The 23093-nt window shown below is 43.6% G+C and overlaps 1 protein-coding gene across 1 annotated transcript in view; it reads left to right on the forward strand.

Annotated features, from left to right (window-relative positions):
• The window catches only part of LOC120916161 (B-cell receptor CD22-like), a 78514-nt gene that overhangs the window by 29105 nt on the left and 26316 nt on the right, over window positions 1–23093 (forward strand). Inside the window, exons 12-16 of the mRNA XM_040326982.1 lie at window positions 7544–7584; window positions 14588–14652; window positions 18995–19369; window positions 20973–21263; window positions 22361–22621. Of these exons, the coding sequence (XP_040182916.1) occupies window positions 7544–7584; window positions 14588–14652; window positions 18995–19369; window positions 20973–21263; window positions 22361–22621 (1033 nt within the window). The remainder of the gene's footprint in view (window positions 1–7543; window positions 7585–14587; window positions 14653–18994; window positions 19370–20972; window positions 21264–22360; window positions 22622–23093) is intronic.

Here is a 23093-nt window from a genome sequence, read left to right on the forward strand (position 1 = left end):
TTCCATCCATTCTTTTTTCTCCTCTTCCTTCCTTCTGTCCTAAAGTACTTCATTCTCTCCTTCTTCCTGCCCGTTTTTCTTCTTTTTTCCTTCCCTACACCCCACACACTTGTCAGTGTTCTACCTGCTCCTACTTGCACCTGTTGCTACCTGCTAGACGAAGAGCAATATACAGGCATACCCCACTTCTAAGTACACGATGGGGTTTATTTACTTAAGCTAAAAAGCGCAAAATCAGGCTCACTTCTGCACAGAAACCAATGAGCGTCCAGGTTTTATTACCAAAGCTTAATTGAACAAGTTGGGGTTAGAAGCTCATTGGCTTCTATGCAGAAGAGAGCCTGATTTTGCGCTTTCCAGCTTTAGTAAATAAACCCTATTGTGTGCTTAAAGCGGAGGTTCACCCTAAAAAAACTGTTTCTACCATGCCATCCAGCATACTAGCGTGAGCTACAGTATGCCTTTATTTATTTTGTTTGCGCCGTACTCACAGTTTAATCCCGTAGTTACGTTTCTGACTCCCCGCGGGGAATGGGCGTTCCTATGCAGAGGGGAACATGATTGACGGCCGGCTATGGCGCGTCACGCTTCCCGAAAATAGCCGGAGTAGGTCTCGGCTCTTCACGGCGCTATACGGCTCCTGCGCACAGACTAGGAGCTGACTGCGCAGGCGCCGTGAAAAGCCAAGTCCTATTTCGGCTATTTTCGGGAAGCGTGACGCGCCATAGCCGGCCGTCAATCATGTTCCCCTCTGCATAAGAACGCGATTAACTACGGGATTAAACTGTGAGTACGGCGCAAAAAAATAAAATAAAGGCATACTGTAGCTCGCGCTAGTATGCTGGATGGCATGGTAGAATTTTTTTTTATTTTTTTTAGGGTGAACCCCCTCTTTAAAAGTGGGGTATGCCTGTATAGAGGACAAAGTCCCTTTATACTTCTACAATAAGCGAAACTACGATATACGCCCACTTTTTTCAGATAAGTGAACAATTGTGACAATGTGACATTCTGTCAAATATTAATGTACATACGTTTGTAAATAAAGTTGTGACAAACCATTGCGTGTGTCTTATTCTATACTTTCTTAAATAATCACAATTTTGGATTTCATTCAATTTAGGTAAAAAATCATCCAACCATTTTTTTTATTTTTTTTTATTATTATTATTTTACAGATTTTTCTTGACCCAAACACCGACAGTGGCACTGACCTAGATCAAACCTTGAAGCCGATGCACACGCGATCGCTCGTGACAGAGCGAGAACCGGGAGCTGTGTATGTGTGTGTGTGTGTGTAAACACACAGCTCCCGGTTCTTTCAGGGGAGAAATGACTGATCGTTGTTCATACAATGTATGAACAGCGATCTGTCATTTCTCCTAGTCAGCCCCATCCTCCCTTCAGTTAGATCGCTGTAAAATTGTCAATGGTCCCAAAAATGTGTCAAAAGTGTCCGATGTCTCCACCATAATGTCGCAGTACTAATAAAAATTGCAGGTCACCGCTATTACTAGTAAAAAAACAATAATAATAAAAAAAAATGCCATCATTCTACCCCCTATTTAGTAGACGCTATGGGCCAGATTCAGGTACAAATGCGGCAGCGTAACGTATCGTCTTTACGTTACACCGCCGCAAGTTTTTTTCGTAAGTGCTTGATCCACAAAGCACTTGAGTATAAACTTGCGGCGGAGTAACGTAAAGACGTCCGGCGCAAGCCCGCCTAATTCAAATCGGGCGTGTACCATTTAAATTGGGCGCGCTCCGGCACTGAACGTTCTGCGCATGCTCCGTTAGTAAATTTCCCAACGTGCTTTGCACGAAATTACGGCGCCCCGACGTGTTTGTGAATGGCGACGTGCGTAACGTACTTACGTCGAACAAAAAAAAAAATTAAATTCGACGCGGGAACGACAGCCATACTTTAACATGGCTGGTGTAAAGTTAAGCAATGAAAAAGATTGCTTAACTTTGCGACGGGAAAAAACGATGTTACGCATGCGAGTAGCTTCGTGGATCGCCGTAAAACCTAATTTGCATACCCGACGCTGGAAAACGACGCAAACTCCACCCAGCGTCGGCCGAAGTATTTGCAGCCTAAGATCCGAAGGCGTACAAAGCCGTAAGCCTGTCGGATCTTAGCCAAATGGCGTTGTATCTTGTTTGTGAATCACAAATTAAGATACAACGCGGAAAATTTTAAAATACGCCGGAGTATCAGTAGATACTCCGGCGTATTTGTTCTGTGAATCTGGCCCTATAACTTTTGCGCAAACCAATCAATAAACGCTTACTGCGATTTTTTTACCAAAAATATGTAGAAGAATACGTATCGGTCTAAACTGAGGAAATTTTTTTTTTTTTATTGGGATATTTATTATAGCAAAAAGTAAAAAATGTATTTTTTTTCTAAATTGTTGCTGTTCTTTTGTTTATAGAGCAAAAAATAAAAGCCGCAGAGGTGATCAAATACCACCAAAAGAAAGCTCTATTTGCGGGGGGAAAAAAGACGCAAATCTTGTTTGGGTACAAGTCGCACGACCGCGCAATTGTCAGTTAAAGCAACGCAGTGCCAAATTGTAAAAAGTGCTCTGGTCAGGAAAGGGGGTAAAATCTTCCGGGGCTGAAGTGGTTAAGGGGGCGTGACAAGGGGGTGTGTCCTATGCCTGCATACTTTTGCTGACAGGTGTCCCTCATTCCCATCTCAAAAAGTTGGGAGGTGTGCCTATCTAGTAAAATGCTGTCCATGGGACAGGACATGAGGGAAAATCTCCCTAAAGAGCCCTAGATAGCAGTAAAACCCCCGCAGACAATTTTTTCCTTCCCTACCTAACAAAACACAAAATATATATTTTTTTGGGGCTTAACACACTCTAGAAGACTTTTAGCACCAATCACTACATTGTTAAAGACCCTACAAGATGTCAGGAAACACACAGCTGAACATCATATAGATACTGAAAACATCATAAGAGGAAGTGAATGTATAACCTCAGATATAGATGGCTGCACATGGAAAGGAGTGCAAAATAAAGATACAAACAGTATGTATTAGGTGATTTGTATCCTGTATTTGTTGTAAAGCATGATATCATTTGACCTAAGGCGGTTTTGTGTGAAAAACGACCCAAAGGGTAAAATAAGTATTGAACACGTCACCCTTCTTTTAGGTAAATATATTTCTAAAGTTGCTATCGACATGAAATGTTCACCATATGTCGGTAACCAACCCATCTGTAACGGAATGGCCCGTGACACCCAGAGACTTTTGAAGGATGCGGGGTACTCCTGTGCCAGTTTCACCAATGACTCTTGGGTCTAGGGTCATCCTATGTCCCTTTTGGGCATAGGATGACTGAGAACTGATATCTCGGATTACATGAGATGGGACATTAATGATAATTCATATATTGCAGGATATCTTGAGATATTACAGGTTGCTTATTCTGACCCCCAACAGGTCAATAAGAATGTCTCATAGACTGTTGAGATGCTAATTAAGGCTGCCTATTGTGGGATGTTTAAGTGTCTTGCTGTGATTGCATCCTGTGTCCATTGTGCTAATTAGGTCTGCTTCTACAGACCATTTCATTGTGTATGCTAATGACACTGTTTTGTGTGAAAAGCCTATTGATGATAAGATGTGGAATGTGACTTGTCAAGCTGTAGTAATTAACCCCTCTAAATGCGGTGCCAGAGTGTCTATCTGAATGTGTATTGAAGCCCCATTGTGTGATGTTGGGGGTGGAGAGTTTCATTGTCCCTGTAGCATGCTTTGTAACTGTATAAAAACCTGAGAGGTTACCATTAAAACATTCATTTGTTTGACTCAGAAAGAACAGAGCTGTGTTGTCTCGTTATTCTGGGGAATGAAATGGGTCCTGTCGGCTGGATTGTCGGATAAGCTGTCGTGGGGCGATGGAATGGAATATCGTAAACAGTGGTGACTGTTACACCATCCAATCCATCTATACAAAGAAACCAAAACAAATACCGTATTTATTGGGGTATAGCGCGCTCCCGCGTATAGCGCCCACCCCTAAAGTTGCCCCGAAATTCCTGTGGAAAAAAGATTTTTGTACTTACAGTTTTGGTGTCTTGCGCGGCGTCCATCGACGGCCTCGTCGGGTCCGGTGTCCGTCTGCGGCTTCGGGTGTCCTCTTCGTCGGGTCCGGCGTCCTTCTGCGGCGTCCTCCCTGCTCGTTTCCCGCTTTCCCGCGCCGAGTTTGAATACTGCGCCGGCATATACTCGTGTATAGTCGGGCAGGCTCGGCTACTCTCGCGCTCACGTCCTGTACGTCCAGGACGTGAGCGCGAGAGGAGCCGAGACTGCCCGACTATACACGAGTGTACTGCGCTCGGTATATGCCGGCGCAGTATTCAAACTCGGCGCGGGAAAGCGGGTATCGGCGTATATCGCGCACCCACGATTTTGCCCTGATTTTCAGGGCAAAAAAGTGCGCGGTATACGCCGATAAATACGGTAAGTTCAGAAATTCTGTGTAATAAAATGGAAAGACACAGGGAAAAAGTATTGAACACATAAAGAAAGGGTGGGGCCAAAAGGCATGAAAAGCCAAGACACCAACTGAAATCTATAAGTAATTAGAAAGCAATCCTGCCCCTTGTCAGTGAAAATTAATATCAGGTGGTTCAGTCCCAACTGATGGCAGTAAAAAACTGCTTACATCAAGTAAGGATAAAAACCGCAGTAAAAAGCAATGGGAGTAGTGACACACAGGCCTCCTCACCGTATTTCTGTTAAAACACCACCGGAACTGACGTCACAAGGCTCCACCCGACACGTTGCGTCACTGGTCAGGTGACTTCCTCAAGTAAAAAAATGCTTCCTCAAGTCACGTGACTTGAATATTGGACTTTTTTTGTTTTTAAGGCTCACTCCTTTCAATAGAGGGGGTCATAAGACTTTGTTTTACTGCAGGATACATATGATACATATCATTTTTGGAATATTTTGATTCTTTTATAAGCACTGTTAATTCTTTTTTATAGTTTAATGAAGCATATTTTTATTAGATTAGGAAGATCGCCTAGCAACCGCCATTTCTGGTAAGTAAAACATTTTTTTTTTTAGCATTTTTATGTACCGTATATACTCGAGTTTTTCAGCAAATTTTTTGTGCTGAAAATGCCCCCCTCGACTCATACTCAAGTCACCTTTTTGTGCCTGATCTCCTGGATTTGGGGACCCAGTACAGGCCAGCCTTAGGTCTCTTGGACCTCAAACTTGGCGCACATATAGCCCCACTCTTTCTCTACAAGTGTGCAAAGTTTGTTGTCCAGGGGACCTACGGCTGGGGAGCACCGATTTTTCAAAGTCGGGCACCCTTTCTATAGACTCCCATGTTAAACGGTCATTTCTCTGGTAACTTTGGCGACCCGGTACTGGCTGAAACTTGGCACACATGTAGCCCCATTTCTCCTCTACAAGTGTGCAAAGTTTGTTGTCTGGTGGACCTACAGCCGGGGAGCACTGATTTTTCAAACCTGGGCACCCCTTCCATATACTCCCATGTTAAATGTACAGTAAGTCTAGTCATGGACACAGTGAGGCATGGGCACAGTGAGGCATGGGCACAGTGAGGCATACACATGGACACAGTGAGGCAAAGTGAGGCACAGTGAGGCATGCAGATGGACACCTTAGGCTTATACTCGAGTCAATACGTTTTCCCATTATTTTGTGGTAAAATTAGGTGCCTCGGCTTATATTCGGGTCGGCTAATACTCAAGTATATACAGTATTTCCCCTCTACAAGTGTGCAAAGTTTGCTGTCTGGGGGACTCCCATGTTAAACGTAAGTCTAGTCATGGACACAGTGAGGCATGGGCACAGTGAGTCATGGGCACAGTAAGGCACAGTGAGGCATGGGCACAGTGTGGCATGGGCAAAGTGAGGCATGGGCACAGTGAGGCATGGACACAGTAAGGCATGGGCACAGTGAGGCATGGACACAGTAAGGCATGGGCACAGTGAGTCATGGGCACAGTAAGGCACAGTGAGGCATGGGCACAGTGTGGCATGGGCACAGTGAGGCATGGACACAGTAAGGCATGGGCACAGTGAGGCATGGACACAGTAAGGCATGGGCACAGTGAGGCATGGACACAGTAAGGCATGGGCACAGTGAGGCATGGGCACAGTGATGCATGGACACAGTGAGGCATGGGCACAGTGATGCATGGACACAGTGAGGCATGGACACAGTAAGGCATGGGCACAGTGAGGCATGGACACAGTAAGGCATGGGCACAGTGAGGCATGGGCACAGTGATGCATGGACACAGTGAGGCATGCAGATGGACACCCTAGGCTTATACTCGAGTCAATACGTTTTCCCAGTTTTTTGTGGTAAAATTAGGTCCCTCGGCTTATACTTGGGTCGGCTTATACTCGAGTATATACAGTATTTTATTTTTTTATTTTTTTAGGGTGGACCTCTGCATTAAGGTGAAAAAACTTGTGCCTTTACAACCCCTTTAAACAATTGAATGAACATTTTCCAAGAGTGGTGATTCCATACTTTTTGCAAGGGGTTGTATTCTATCAAATGTGGAAGTCCATCTTTACTCCGTAGACATACTGGACCAGATTCACAAAGAGATACGACAGCGTATCTCTGAGATCTGACGGTCGGATCTATGCGACTGATTCATAAGAATCAGGTTCCGCATAGATCTCCCTTAGATCCGACTGGTGTAAGTGACTTACACCGTCGGATCTTAGGCTGCAATATCCCGCCGGCCGCTAGGTGTCGCTTCGTTTTTTTTACGCGAGGAATATGCAAATTCCGATTTCCACCGATTCAGAAACGACCGCCCGCCCGTCGTTTTTTTTTTTACGTCGTTTGCTTTCGGCTTTTTCCGGCGGATAGTTACCCCTGCTATATGAGGGGTAGCTAATGTTAAGTATGGCTGTTGTTCCCGCGCCGAGTTTCAAATTTTTACGTCGTTTGCATAAGTCGGTCGAGAATACGGATGGCCGGAATTTACGTTGCCGCCGAAAACAATGACGTCCTAGCGACGTCATTTGAAACATGCGCACTGGGAAATATCGCTGGCGGCGCATGCGCAGTTAAATCGGCACAGGAACGCGCCTGATTTAAATTGTACACTCCCCCTAGCCGCGGAATTTGAATTCCGCCGGGGGAGTTACGATCCGCCGGCGCAAGTTTGGAGGTAAGTGCTTTGTGAATACTGCACTAGCCTCGCAAAAGTGCGCCGGGGATCGTAAATCACATAGATTACGCGGATCTAAAGATCCGCTAATCTATGTGAATCTAGCCCACTGTATAAAATAAAAGTAAATAAAATACAACACAACCTTTGATACTGATGTTCTAATGCTTGAATTAGCACATATTACAAAAATTCTGTTTCACTTTTCATTATAGAAGTGTGACGGCAGGAAACTCAGAGAGGGGGAGGGGGGGCACTTAGGGTAAAGCTCCTCCGCTTGGCTCCATCATCACACAAGTATTGTGGCTGAGCTCCGAGAAGAAGAGACAATCAATTGCAGGAATCGCTGACGCGGAGCTTCCAGAAAGTTCAGGGAAACAGGTAAAGGAATTAAGATTTACAGAAATGTCTCGGAGGATCTTTTTCTCATGTAAGAAATAATAACGACGTGTAAAGTGCTGCAAGTCAGGAGAGCGTAGCAACCAATAAGAAGGGACCTTTCCTTGTTTGGAGAATACAGAGAGTAGAATTCTGATTGGTTGCTATGAATGAGGACACTTTATCTCATGACATAGAATGTATACATTGTTTTCTTAGTTACTCTATAAAATAGATTGAAATCATGTCAGGGCATTAGTGGTGATTGTGTTGCTGAAAAAACGATCAAACGTAAAATCGAATATTCTGTTTATTAGATTTGATTGGTCTCAATGGGCCAGATTCTGAAAGGGCTTACGACGGCGCAGTTACGCATAGATATCCATTAGATCCGACAGGCGTAAGTCCATTAGATCCGACAGGCGTAAGTCTCTTACGCCGTCGGATCTTAACTGCATTTTTTTTTGTTGCCCGCTAGGTGGCGCTTCCGTCGAATTCCGCGTCGAGTATGCAAATTAGCTAGATCCGCGAATTCCCGAACGTACGCGCGGCCGACGCAGTAAAGTTACGACGTTTACGTTAGGCTTTTCCCGGCGTATAGTTGCCCCTGCTATATGAGGCATAAGTGCGGCGTACCAATGTTAAGTATGGCCGTCGTTCCCGCGTCGAAATTTTAAAAAGTTATGTCGTTTGCGTAAGTCGTCCGTGAATGGGGCTGGACGTCATTTACGTTCACGTCGAAACCAATGACGTCCTTGCGGCGTGCTTTGGAGCAATGCACACCGGGAAATTCCACGGACGGCGCATGCGCCGTTCCGCAAAAACGTCCACCACGTCGGGTCACAGTAGTTTTACATAAAACTTGTCCCCCTGATCCAAATTTGAACTAGGCGGGCTTACGCTGGCCGATTTACGCTACGCCGCCGCAACTTACGGAGCAAGTGCTTTGAGAATACAGCACTTGCCCGTCTGAGTTGCGGAGGCGTAACGTAAATCGGATACGTTACGCACGGGCAAAGATACGCCGCTGACTGAGAATCTGGCCCAATGTTTTTACTGTGCCTGGACCAGTCCTTGTACCACGCCCTTCATGTATAACAAATTACATCTATCTATGACTGGGACTTTTATAGGTACAGTACATCAGTGCTCTATAGCAGGGGGTCTCCAAACTGCGGCCCGGGGGCCAGATGCGGCCCTTTTTATGCGGCTCGCAGGGCACTGTTTCATCCACTGATACCAACAATGGGACATAATTCCCCTCCCCCCCCTCACACCAGTGAAGGGACACAATTCCTCCCAATGACACCAATAATGGGGTCCAATGATGCGGCACAATTCCTCCCAATGACACAAAGGTTGGGGCACAATTTCTCACAATGACACCGATGATGGGCAACAATTTCTTCCAATGACCCCACTGATAGGGGTCAATTCCTCCAAGTGATTCCAACAATGGGGCGCAATTCCTCCAATAACAACAATGATGAGGCACAATTCCTCCCAATTTCTTCCAATGACACCAATGATAGGGGTCAATTCCTCCATGTGATTTCAACAGTGGGGCACAATTCCCCCAATGACACCAACGATGGGCAACAATTTCTTCCAATGACACCAATGATAGGGGACAATTCCTCCAAGTGATTCCAACAATGTGGCACAAGTCCCCCAATGACAAAAATTATGGGGCACAATTCCTCCCAATGACACCAATGATGGAGCACAATTTCTCGTAATGACACCGACAATAGGCAACGATTTCTTCCAATTCCTACAAGTGATTCCAACAATGGGGAAAATTCCCCCAATGACACCAATGATGGGACACAATTCCTCCCAATGACACCAATGATAGAGCACAATTCCTCCCAATGACACCAACGATGGGGCACAATTCCTACCAATGACACCAATGATGGGGCACAATTTCTCCCAATGACACCAATGATGGGGCACAATTCCTCCAAATGACACCAATAATGGGGTCCAATGATGCGGCACAATTCCCCCAATGACAAAAATTATGGGGCACAATTCCTCCCAATGACACCAACGCAACGATGGGGCACAATTCCTACCAATAACACCAATGATGGGACACAATTCCTCCCAATGACACCAATGATGGGACACAATTCCTACCAATGACACCAATGATGGGGCACAATTTCTCCCAATTACACCAATGATGGGGCACAATTCCTCCAAATTACACCAATAATGGGGTCCAATGATACCAATGATGCGGCACAATTTCCCCAATGACAAAAATTATGGGGCACAATTCCTCCCAATGACACCAACGATGGGGCACAATTCCTACCAATAACACCAATGATGGGACACAATTCCTCCCAATGACACCAATGATGGAGCACAATTTCTCGTAATGACACCAGTGATGGGGCACAATTCCTCCCAATGACACCAATGATGGGCAACAATTTCTTCCAATGACACCAATAATGGGGTCCAATGACACCAATGATCGGGGACAATTCCTCCAAGTGATTCCAATGATGGAGCACAATTTTTCGTAATGACACCGACAATAGGCAACGATTTCTTCCAATTCCTACAAGTGATTCCAACAATGGGGCAAATTCCCCCAATGACACCAATGATGGGACACAATTCCTCCCAATGACACCAACGATGGGGCACAATTTCTCCCAATGACACCAATGATGGGCAACAATTTCTTCCAATGACACCAATAATGGGGTCCAATGACACCAATGATAGGGGACAATTCCTCCAAGTGATTCCAACAATGGGTCACAATTCCTCCCAGTGACACAAATGATAGGGGCACAATTACTCCCACTGAGACAAACAATGGGGCATTATTTTTCTCTTAACAATGTCGGGATATTTTCTACTCCCAATGGACACAGTCCGGCGCCCCTAAAATCTGAAGGACAGTAAACCAGCCCTTTGTTTCGAAAGTTTGGAGGCCCCTTGCTCTAAAGTGTAAATGTATCTTTTTATTTTGTATATCTCTTTATTTGTACAAATTTATTTAAATTCTTGTGTTTTTAAATACATTTGTAAAAATAAAGAGATATCTGAATTGTAAATTATTGTGGCAAAAGCCCTAAATGTGGATCGTCCGTATTTGTTACTAATGTATTTTATTCCACAGCCGTGGCCAAAAGTCTGTGACTTCAGTTGTTTGTTTTCTAATGTTTTTATGCAAATTTTTACAAATACGATATCAGCATTTGCCATTGTAATGGAAAGTAATTGTACATTAACCACTTGCTTACTGGGCACATATACCCCCTTCCTGCCCAGGTAAAATTTCAGCTTTCGGCACTGTCACGCTTTGAATGACAATTGCGCGGTCGTGCGACGTGGCTCCCAAACAAAATTGACCTACTTTTTTTTCCCCACAAGTAGAGCTTTCTTTTGGTGGTATCTGATCATCTCTGCGGTGAACAAAAAAAAGAGAAAATAAGAAAGAAAAAGATGAGAGAGAGAGGAAAAAAAGAGAAAGAAAGAAAGAAAAAAAGAGGAGAGAGAGAGGGAAAAAAAGAGAAAGTAAGAAAGAAAACAAGAGGAGAGAGAGAGGGAAAAAAAGAGAAAGAAAGAAAAAGAGGAGAAGGAGGGAAAAAAAAGAGAAAGAAAGAAAGAAGGAAAAAGAGGAGAGAGGAAAAAAAGAGAAAGTAAGAAAGAAAACAAGAGGAGAGAGAGAGGGAAAAAAAGAGAAAGAAAGAAAAAGAGGAGAAGGAGGGAAAAAAAGAGAAAGAAAGAAAGAAGGAAAAAGAGGAGAGAGGAAAAAAAGAGAAAGAAAGAAAGAAAACGAGGAGAGAAAGAGGAAAAAAAGAGAAAGAGAGAAAGAAAAAGATGAGAGAGAGAGGAAAAAAAGAGAAAGAAAGAAAAAGAGGAGAGAGAGGAGAAAAAAACAAAATAACAAAAAAAATGTCTCTCTCACCCAGTACCCCCCCCCCCGCCATAATTTATTTTCTATTGTCACACAACTAGGTGGGATCAGGGCACAGTGCTCTGCGCCCCGAGCCCACCCTTTTTGTCGCCTATTAGAGCTTCTGGCTCCAATCACGTGCTTTAAAAAAAACACCCTTGCTATTGGAATCCATGCGGCCGGCGCCCTGTATGTAGATCAGGGGGCCAGATGCGTGGATAGGGGGGGGGAAGGCAGCGCCTGTGCACCCCTAATGGATGGGCCACTGCTGTCTACAACAATGCCCATGGTTTTGCAGTGGCATGATTACTAAGCTCCTAATGGTGTGATGCCCAAAAACAATTAGCCATGTAGTTTAGATACATTAGTAGATCGAAGTGTATCAGTTTTTTTTTTTTATTATTAATTTAAAATCTTAGCACAATTTACGGTTACAGTGTATAATCTGCATATAGACGATGTTGGTTTTAGAAAATGACGCAGTGAAGAGACAGTTCAGTGACTCTGGTACGGGTATCTCATGCTTGTGGTAACAGGTTTTGCCTATACCAGATGGCACAGCCTTTCGTGACATAAACTGTTTCCATCTCTGGAGGAGAAGTTACATAGACCAGAACATGGTGAAGGAAATGATGGTCCTGCATCAGGGATCAGAAAGGAACTAAACAGAAAGGAACTACGCATCCCTGCACAAATCATAGATGCATCTCACCCTGCAGAGAGCAGATTGCCATTAACTAAAGTGACAAATAAAATGTAACTAAACCCACAACAGTAATATCAGTCTGTATATACAGTAAAGCATGCTTGTTATGCTCACTGTGGAACCTAAGGGGTTAATTGTCTGCATTGTGTTTGATTCGGTCTTCTCTGATCCCACTGTCCCCAATCCATCTCCTGATAGAACAGAGTGTTGGAGACAAGCTGCACATGCTCAGTTTGTTGTTTATTGCTAGAGATTTTTTTTTCTTGGAACAGTGCATGTGATCAGAACAGGGCCAATCAGCACTGTCCAGACAGAGGGTCAGGGGTCCTGCAGCCTCATAGGACAGTCAAGGGAGAGTTAAAACTCTTCCTGCAAGCTTTAACCAGACACTGATAGAAGTCACAGGACTGCTATATACTGCTGATGAGAAAAGGTATTTAGCAGTTTATATTTACTAAAACGATTGCGTTTCCATGTTCTGTGTACTGTGGGAGACCAGATATAGTGAATGCAGGGTCCTGGGTTTCAGTAACACTTTAACCACTTGCCGACCTTCTAACGACGATATACGTTGGCAGGGTGGCACAGCTGCGCAAAGCAACGTACCTGTACGTTGGTTTGAATTTGCCGCCGCGCGTCGACCGCGTGCCCGCCGCGTGCTCCGTGACCACGGGAGCCGCGGACTCGATGTCCATCGGTGTCCCGCGGTTCGTCTCACAGAGAGGCAGAACGGAGAGTAAACAAGGCATTTCCCTGTTCTGCCTAGTGATAGGACACTGATCTACTGCTCCCTGTCATCGGGAGCGGTGATCAGTGTTGTGTCACTTGTAGCCCAGCCCCCTCACAGTTTTAATCACTCCCTAGGACACACTTAACCCCTTCATCGCCCCCTAGTGTTTAACCTCTTCCCTGCCAGTGTCATGTTCACAGTAATCAGTGCATTTTTATAGCACTGATTGCTGTATACTGTAAATGACAATGGTTCCAAAATAGTGTTAAAGTGTCCGATGTGTCCTCCATAATGTCACAGTTATGAAAAAAATCGCTGATCACCACTATTACTAGGAAAAAAATAATATTAACAAAAATGCCATAAACAGTCCCCTATTTTGTAGAGGCTATAACTTTTGAATAAACCAATCAATAAACGCTTATTGCGATTTTTTTTACCAAAAATATGTAGAAGAATACGTATCGGCCTAAACTGAGAAAGAAATGTGTTTTTTTTATATATTTTTTGGGGGATATTTGTTATAGCAAAAAGTAAGATATTGGCCCGGATTCATGAAGTACTTACGCCGACGTATCTCGAGATACGCCGCGTAAGTGTAACTATGCGCCGTCGTATCTGTGCGCCGTGCCCACAATCTGAGATACGCCTAAAAATAGTCTTCCTACGACCGACGTAACTTGCCTACGCCGTCGTATCGTGGGCGTATATTTACACTGGGCGCATTTGCCGCTCCCATTGATTTTCTATGCACATATGCAAATGAGGGAGATACGCTGATTCACAAACGTAGTTGCGCCCGGCACATCATATACGCGGTTTGCGTAAGTCGTACGTCCGGCGTAAAGTTATTCCCATATAGGAGGCGCAACTCATGCAAAGGTATGGACCAGGGAACACAAGCCGTCGTATCTTTTGTCGTTTATGTAGTACATGAATATGACTAGGTGTAGGTTACGTTCACGTCATAGGCAGTGATTCTTCGTATCTTAGGCAGTTGTTTTGACGTGATTGTGAGCATGCGCACTGGGATGTGACCACGGGACGGCGCATGCGCAGTTGGCGATTCGTATCTTTCTGGCGCTCGGCCCATCATTTGCATGGGGTCACGCCTCATTAGCATGGCTCACGCCCACTTCCACCTACGCTGGCTCACGCCAGGGAAACCCAGCAGATCTTTAAAAACGAGTGGGAGCGAGTGCTTTGTGAATCCAGTGCTTGCCTGTGTGCGCTGCGTCGGCGTAGCGTATATTAGATACGCTACGCCCGCCTAAATATGCCTATGAATCCGGGCCATTGTGTTTTTTTTTTTTCAAAATTGTTGCTCTTTTTTTGTTTAAAGCGCAAAAAAAAGAAAACGCAGAGGTGATCAAATACCACCAAAATAAAGCTCTATTTGTGGGGGAAAAAGGACGCCAATTTTATTTGGGAGCCACATCGCACGACAGCGCAATTGTCAGTTAAAGTGACGCAGTGCCAAATCGCAAAAAGTGCTCTGGTCAGGAAGGGGGTAAATTCTTCCGGGGCTGAAGCGGTTAATGGGACCTTAATCCAACAGGTGACTGAGGGCAACACAAGCAGTTCTTACTTCAGGTACTTCAGGCACGTTAACATACTTTTGATATCTGAATTTTTCTTTCAGGTTTATGACGAATATGAAGGTCAAAGTTATATGGACTTGTGGGCTCCTAATATTATTTCTTAAAGGTAAGCGAAAGCAAAGCAGTTAATGGGGTAAATGATCCAATGCAAGTGGTAAGAGGTCCTATTTAATGCAAATCTAGTTCCTTCTTATATTTATGTATTGTTTATATAGACACTTGAAGACCAGGCTTTTTCTGGCACTTTTTGTTTACAAGTTTAAATCAGTATTTTTTTGCTCGAAAACTTTACATTTTACAATTTTTAGCAGAGACCCTAGGGAATAAAATGGCGATCATTGCAAATTTTTGTGTCACGCGGTAATTGCGCCAGTGTTTTTTTCAAAAGCAACATTTTTTGAAACAATACACCTTAAAGAACTTAAACGCCAAATGTACTTTTTTTTTAAAATAAAATATGAAAGATGATGTTATGCCGATTGGACAGATACCCAACATGTCACGCTTTAAATTTGCGCACACTCGTGGAGTGGTGACAAACTACAGCACTTAAAAATCTCCATAGGACGACGCTTTAATTTTTTTTACAGGTTACCTGTTTAGAGTTACAGAGAAGGCCTATCCCTAGAATTATTGCTCTCGCTCTAATGATCGTGGCGATACCTCATATGTGTGGTACGAACACCGGTTACATATGTGAGCGTGACTTACGTCTGTGTTTGCTTCTGCGCGTGAGCACGAAGGGATGGGGTACTTTAATTTTATTTCTTTTTTGTTCTTATTTAATTTTTTACTTTTAAACTGTCCCTTTCATTTTTTTTGTATCACTTTTTTCCTATTACATCCTCTGTAATAGAAATAGGGATGACGGGTCCTCTTTATGGAGAGATCTGGGGTCAAAAAGAACCCAAATCTCTAATTTTACCTTTAAAAGCAAAAGATAAAAAAAATTATATATTTTTTTGCTTTAAAAAATACAATTAAATAGTTCTACACTCGTTCCGGTCCTCCAAGATCATAGAGGCGATTAGAGACGATCTGGTCTTTGTTTGCCTCTGTGACCAGCCAGCCGCGCCGTCAGATCGTTTCTCTGGTGCAACGGTAAGAAGCGTAAGCCGGTTGGAGGTGACGTCGCTTCTGAAATTTCAAAAATTCGAAAATCCCAAAATTCTGGTAATTTGAAAATACGAAAATAAGAAGGAAAATACAAAAATTCTAAAGAACAAAAATCTGAAAATAAGAACGAAAATCTGAAAATTCACTTACTAATAATAACTATTACTAAACTATTAAATTATAGGTATTGGAATTTCCTTTCAAATTTGGCTGCTAGTGAACATAACTGTAACGGTCAGGGGTTAACACCGTTTACGATATTCCATTCCACCAACCCAAGACAGCTTATCCGACACTCCACAATCCAGCAGATACGATCCATATGGATTTTCCCCCCAGAATAACGAGACACAAGCTCTGTTCTCTGGTTCCAAACGAATGAATACTTTAATGGTAAACTCAGCTTGTTATATACAGTTAGAAACCAAATCTGGACAATGACTCAACTCCACCCACAACATAACACAAGGAACTTCAATACACATTCCTTTAGATGTAAGTCAGACTTTCTGGCACCGAATCTACAGTCAGTTACTATAGCTGACATGGCAGACATCATGGGGCAGATTCAGAAAGAGATACGATGGCGTATCTCCTGATACGCCGTCGTATCTCTGAGTTCCGTCGGTCGTATCTATGCGCCTGATTCATAGAATCAGGTTCCGCATAGATATCCCTTAAGATCCGACAGGTGTAAGTGACTTACACCGTCGGATCTTAGGCTGCAATTCCAGGCCGGCCGCTAGGTGGCATTTCGTTGTTTTTTACGCAACGAATATGCAAATGAGGATTTACGCCGATTCAGAAACGAACGACCGCCCGGCGCATTTAATTTACGTTGTTTGCGTTCGGCTTTTTCCGGCGTATAGTTACCCCTGATATGTATAGGGTATCCTATGTTAAGTATGGCCGTCGTTCCCGCGCCGAGTTTTGAAATTTTACGTTGTTTGCGTAAGTCGATTCAGAAAAGAGCTGGACGTAAGTTACGCTCACGTCGAAACCAATGACGTCCTTGCAACGTCATTTGGAGCAATGCGCGCTGGGAAAGTTTACGGACGGCGCATGCGCAGTTCGTTTGGCGCGGGGACGCGCCTGATTTACATTTTAAACGCCCCCTACCCGGCAAATTTGAATTCCGCCGGGGGATTTACGATACGCCGCCGCAACTTTACAGGCAAGTGCTTTCTGAATAAAGCACTTGCCTGAAAAACTTGTGGCGGCGTAACGTAAATCAGATAGGTTACGCGGATCTAGAGATCCGCTGACCTATCTGAATCTGCCCCCATGACTTTTAGAGTGTGTAAACTCACAACACATATTAGCATCAATAGAACTTTCACACAATACAGGGTTAGTTAGCATAGCACCATGAAATATCTTAGGAGCCAGGCTTAATTAACACAATAGACAATAGAATGCAATCACAGCAAGCTTTCATGATTACAGCCAGGTAGCTGGAGGCGATTAACATCAATTAACATCTTAACAGTAGCAGACTTAATTAGCACCTCAACAGTCTATGTTCCACATTGAAGGAGACACTCTCCTATTGACCTGTTGTGGTCAGAATTAACAACTTGTAATATTTCAAGATATCCTGCAATACATGAATTATCATTACTGTCCCATCTCATGTAATTCATGATATCATTTCTCAGTCATCCTATGCCCCTATTGGACATAGGATGGCCCTAGACCCAAGAGTCATTAGTGAAGCTGGCACAGGAGTACCCCACATCCTTCAAAGGTCTCTGGGTATCACGGGCCATTCCATCACAATAACAAATACAAATTTATCCTAAGTTACGAATTATCCGAAATAACGAATGCCATATCTAAATGAGTGGAACGTAACAAATTACTTTTTATTATTATTATTTTTTATTATTATTAATTCGTTCAGTTCCATTTTTTTAGAAGCGCCATTCGTTATTTCGGATAATTCGTAACTTAGGATAAATTTGTATTTGTGATCACAGCGTCTCCCCACAGGGATGTAGTCTCAAGGGAGGGGACGAGCACGCTGACTTAACCCCCAGCCAGAACAGCTCGGATGATGGGGGCAAGCTTAACGAGGAGGAACAGGAAGTGAGAAATTCAGACAAAGAAAAAAAACATTTATAAGGGAAATTGAAAGAAAAGGTAAGTGAACCAACAATGCACTAGCTCAACCACTTCCCGACCGCCGCATGTACATATACGTCGGCAGAATGGCACGTACAGGCACATTGGCGTACCTGTACGTCCCTGCCTAGACGTGGGTCGGGGGTTCGATCGGGACCCCCCCGCTACATGCGGCGGTCGGGTTCCCTCCGGGACGACGGCGCGGCTATTTGTTTATAGCCGCTCCGTCGCGATCGCTCCCGGGAGCTGAAGAACGGGGAGAGCCGTATGTAAACACAGCTTCCCCGTGCTTCACTGTGGCGGCTGCATCGATCGAGTGATCCCTTATATAGGGAGACTCGATCGATGATGTCATACCTACAGCCACACCCCCCTACAGTTGTAAACACACACTAAATGAACACTAAATCCTACAGCGCCCCCTGTGGTTAACTCCCAAACTGCAACTGTCATTTTTACAATAAAGAATGCAATTTAAATGCAGTTTTTGCTGTGAAAATGACAATGGTCCCAAAAATGGGTCAAAATTGTCCGAAGTGTCCACCATAATGTCGCAGTCACGAAAAAAATCGCTGATCGCCGCCATTAGTAGTAAAATAAAAAAAATAAATAAAAATGCAAAAAAACTATCCCCTATTTTGTAAACGCTATAAATTTTGCGCAAACCAACCGATAAACGCTTATTGCGATTTTTTTTACCAAAAATAGGTAGAAAAATACATATCGGCCTAAACTGAGGAAAAAAAAATTATTTATGTTTTTGGGAGATATTTATTATAGCAAAAAGTAAAAAATATTGCATTTTTTTCAAAATTGTCGCTCTATTTTTGTTTATAGCGCAAAAAATAAAAACCGCAAAGGTGATCAAATACCACCAAAAGAAAGCTCTATTTGTGGGGAAAAAAGGACGCCAATTTTGTTTGGGAGCCACGTCGCACGACCGCGCAATTGTCTGTTAAAGCGACGCAGTGCCGAATTGTAAAAACCCCTTGGGTCATGTAGCAGCATATTGGTCCGGTCCTTAAGTGGTTAGAGGAACCTATTTAGAAAATAAAAAACTAACCTTTACAACCTCTTTAAGTGCCCTTACTGGGCAAGTGGTTAAAAAAAGAACTGGCAGTCCACTCGAGGGGGAAAACAAAGATGGAGAATAAAAAAGTAATAAAGGACGATTTCAACAAAACTCACGATATCTGTGTTTGTTTCAGGTTGTTTCAATAGATCGGTTAAAGATGAGTATGTGGAACTCCTGGAGAGAGTTGAGGTCTGGAAAGGTTCCTGCACGATGCTACCATGCAAGTATATGCCAAAAAGCACCCATGACAGATTTATATGGTACTATAACGCAACGTATGATGACAAGATCCGGGGGTTTAATGGGACGATTGTCTACAACAGCACAGATGGGAATGACGCGGACCCTTTGTTTGCTGGACGAGTGCAGTATGTGGGGAAGTCCGACACGGACTGCACCATAGTAATAAGAAATATTCAGAAAGAAGATAAAGGCACTTACCATCTGAGGCTGCTCGGGAAAACACATAAGTGGATGTCAAAACATCCGGTAACCATTGCAGTATCTGGTAAGTAATTTGCATGGTTTATGCCGGCTGTAATTGGGGGAAATTTTTCTGGAGGTCCTTCTTAAAGTGTAAATAAACCCCCCCTATCGTTTTCAGCCAAGGAAGCTGCCATCTTGGCCTCTGTTTAACCACTTGTCGCCCGCCATATAGCAAAATGACGGCGGCAAAGTGGTATAGTTATCCTGATAGGACGTCATATGACGTGATCAGGATAACAGAGCCGGCGCGTGGCCGAGGGGGTGCGCAACGCGGCGATCAGCGGTTCTGCGTGTCGTCTGACAGATCACAGCCGATCATCGCGTGAACCATGGAGTGCCGTCCAAGACCGAGGACGAGAGGGCACCCGTGATAGGCGGAACACTAAACACAGTGTCTCCTGGGAAGCGGAGTGTTCGGCCTATCATGGAACAGCAAAAAGAGGGGCGCGGCTTTTGAAAAATGGACGGACGCGGTCTGCATGTCATGTCATGGATAAGGTAAGCAGTGATTGATTGATTGATTTGATTGATTTTTGAGCTTAATTAGGCGCCAAATGCCCACTGTGAAGTGAGCGTCTAAGCGCCGCTGGTGAGATGTAACTTTGAATCAATCCGTGGTGAGGAAGAGAGAGAAAAGAGAAGAGAGGGCGGTGAAAGGAAAGGGTATCCAGCCCTTAGGGGAGCAAGAGGAAAGAGCCGTGAAGTGTATGAGAAAAAATATAAAAGAAAAAAGGAACAGTGGGGATACTAGAGGAGGGGTAGAAGACATCATAGTTATTAGAGAGGCAAGTGGCCCCTTCAATGAGGGGGCGGACTGTGAGAGAGAAAAGAATATAAATTTATCCATAGGCCTGGACGAACAGTTCCGTCTTTAGTTTTTTTCTGAAGAGGAGCAGGTTAGATGTCATCTTAAGTTCCAAGGAGAGGGCATTCCACAGCATGGCACCCCTACTCTGGAGTCGTTTGCCTCCCATGAAAGAAAGTTTAGATGGAATGACTGTGGCTAAATGTTGGGTCTTGGATCTTAATGGGCGCGAGGGTTCATAGTGCACCGCCAAGCTGTGTAAGTACTTGGGACCCTGTCCCCAGTATGCACGGAAGAAGATACAGAGCGTTTTAAAGATCACTCTCTGCTCGATAGGGAGCCAATGAAGTGATCTCCTGGCCAGTGACACACTAAGGCATGTTATTGGGCACAGTGAGGCATGTAGTGGGGCACAGTTAAGCATGTAATTGGGCATGTAGTGGCGCACAGTGAGGCATGCAATTGGGCACAGTGATGCATGTAATGGTGCACAGTCTGGCATGTAATGGCACAGTGAGGCGAGGCGAGGCATGGCTAGTAAGAAGGGGGTCGTCTTATACAGTGAGTATATCCCAAAACCAACATTTTACCTGGAAAATTAGGGGGTCGTCTTATACGCCGGCAAATACGGTATATGTAAAATAATATGCAAAGTGTTTGGAGGGAAGCTTCAGAATGGCAAAGATGTTTTTATTACAAATGATGTGAGCAGACTGCAGTTCCTCTTTAGGAGACTGCCAAATCAATGCCAGAGGATGCCATTGGGTCGTTTATTTTATGTAACCTTTACATCTAGTATAATTCTACTTTTTTTTCTCAGATATTGGGTCAACCTTAAGATTTCACCCTCTACCGGAAATAAGAGAGTCGGAAGCTGTTACTTTATCCTGTTCAATAAGTTATTACTGTCCTTCCAACATTAGTTTCTATTGGATTGAAGACGTAAACGGTACCAGTGCAACAGATTTCAAAAGTGACACTAGTGAAGTCCGAACCACGAGCAGCTTGATGTTCCGCCCATCGTGGAGAGACAATAAGAAGAACATCACATGTGTTCTTCACCGAGATGACGGAGAATCTGATAACAAAACAGTCCAACTCAATGTCACGTGTAAGTCCATCTTCATGTTGTAATGACTGAGACACGGAAATTAGAAGTCCATCTTCATGTTGTAATGACTGAGACACGGAAATTAGAAGTCCATCTTCATGTTGTAATGACTGAGACACGGAAATTAGAAGTCCATCTTCATGTTGTAATGACTGAGACACGGAAATTAGAAGTCCATCTTCGTGTTGTAATGACTGAGACAGGGAAATTAGAAGTCCATCTTCATGTTGTAATGACTGAGACACGGAAATTAGAAGTCGGGACCAACATGCTACTTAGACAGCCTGGCAAAATAAAAATGTTCCACCATATTTTGCCATAAAATTTCATCCACTCTTATAAAAAAAAAACAAAAAAAAACACAAATGGACAAACCAGAATGTTCTTCCTTAACCACTTAAGACCCGGACCATTATGCAGGTTAAGCACCAGGCCCCTTTTTGCGATTCGGCGTCGCTTTAACTGACAATTGCGCGGTCTTGCGACGTGGCTCCCAAACAAAATTGGCGTAATTTTTTTTCCACAAATAGAGCTTTCTTTTGGTGGTATTTGATCACTTCTGCGGTTTTTATTTTTTGCGCTGTAAGCAAAAATAGTGCGACAATTTTGAAAAAAAAATAATATTTTTTCGTTTTTGCTATAATAAATAACCAAAAAAAAAGATATAAAAAGACTCCAGACTCCAGACTACAGAGGTGTTCATGGGCAATAGCATAACATACAACTGTGGTCAGATCTAAAAAAAAAAAAAATGTTGCATTACAGATCTGAACACAGAATATTTTCGGCCTGTCTGCATGAGCCCTTATAGCGATTATATTAGAAATAAAAATATGATAGGGGTTCTAGTCTTACCCCAATCCCTTACATTGGAGAGTTTCTCTTACTTCCTGTCTGGTGAAACAGGACAGGAAATGAGCCTTGGATTGCATAAAAACCTGACAGGGGTTCAAACCCTTTCCTATTCTATCCATAACTGACATAGCTGGATGAATACTAGTCGTATATTTAAATGTTATTCATCATTTGTTGTTGTTCCTCTTTTATTTTTATTTTTTATTCCTATAAAATAATTATGACTTTCACTGCCATTCCAGATGCCCCCAAAAATGTTCTGATTTTTTCTAACGCCACTATAGAAATACTAAGAGGGAAGTCAACGACCTTGACTTGTTCTGTTGAAAGCAGCAATCCGCCAGATTATGACATCACATGGTTCAAAGAGCCGCAGGAACAGCAAAAGGCCACAAAAGGAAGTGCCAGCCAATTGGAAGTCACTAAACCAGGAAAATATTTCTGTCGCGCAAAAAACAAAATTGACGGGACAAAATCAAACTCGGTGGAAGTATCCGTCCTGTGTAAGTAGTCAAGCTCATAGTGGAATGCTGTGTCTATTTTGTTATTGGATATATCGGGAATTGGGGGGGATAAGAGGTAAACTGAGGAAATATGCTTCAGGCCCGGATTCTCGTACGAGTTACGCCGGCGTATCTCCAGATACGCCGTCGTAACTCTGAGTCTGAGCCGTCGTATCTATGCGCATAGATTTGAATTAGATCCGACCGACGTAAGTCTCTTACGCCTTCGGATCTTAACTGCATATTTACGCTGGCCGCTAGGGGCGTGTACGCTGATTTATGCCTAGAATATGTAAATCAGCTAGATACGCCAATTCACGAACGTACGCCCGGCCGACGCAGTACAGATACGCCGTTTACGTTAGGCTTTTCCCGGCGTAAAGTTACCCCTGCTCTATGAGGCGTACATGAGGTGTACCAATGTTAAGTATGGACGTCGTTCCCGCCTCGAATTTAGAAAATTTTACGTCGT

This window comes from Rana temporaria, chromosome 10, assembly GCF_905171775.1.
Source record: "Rana temporaria chromosome 10, aRanTem1.1, whole genome shotgun sequence".
NCBI lineage: Eukaryota > Metazoa > Chordata > Amphibia > Anura > Ranidae > Rana > Rana temporaria.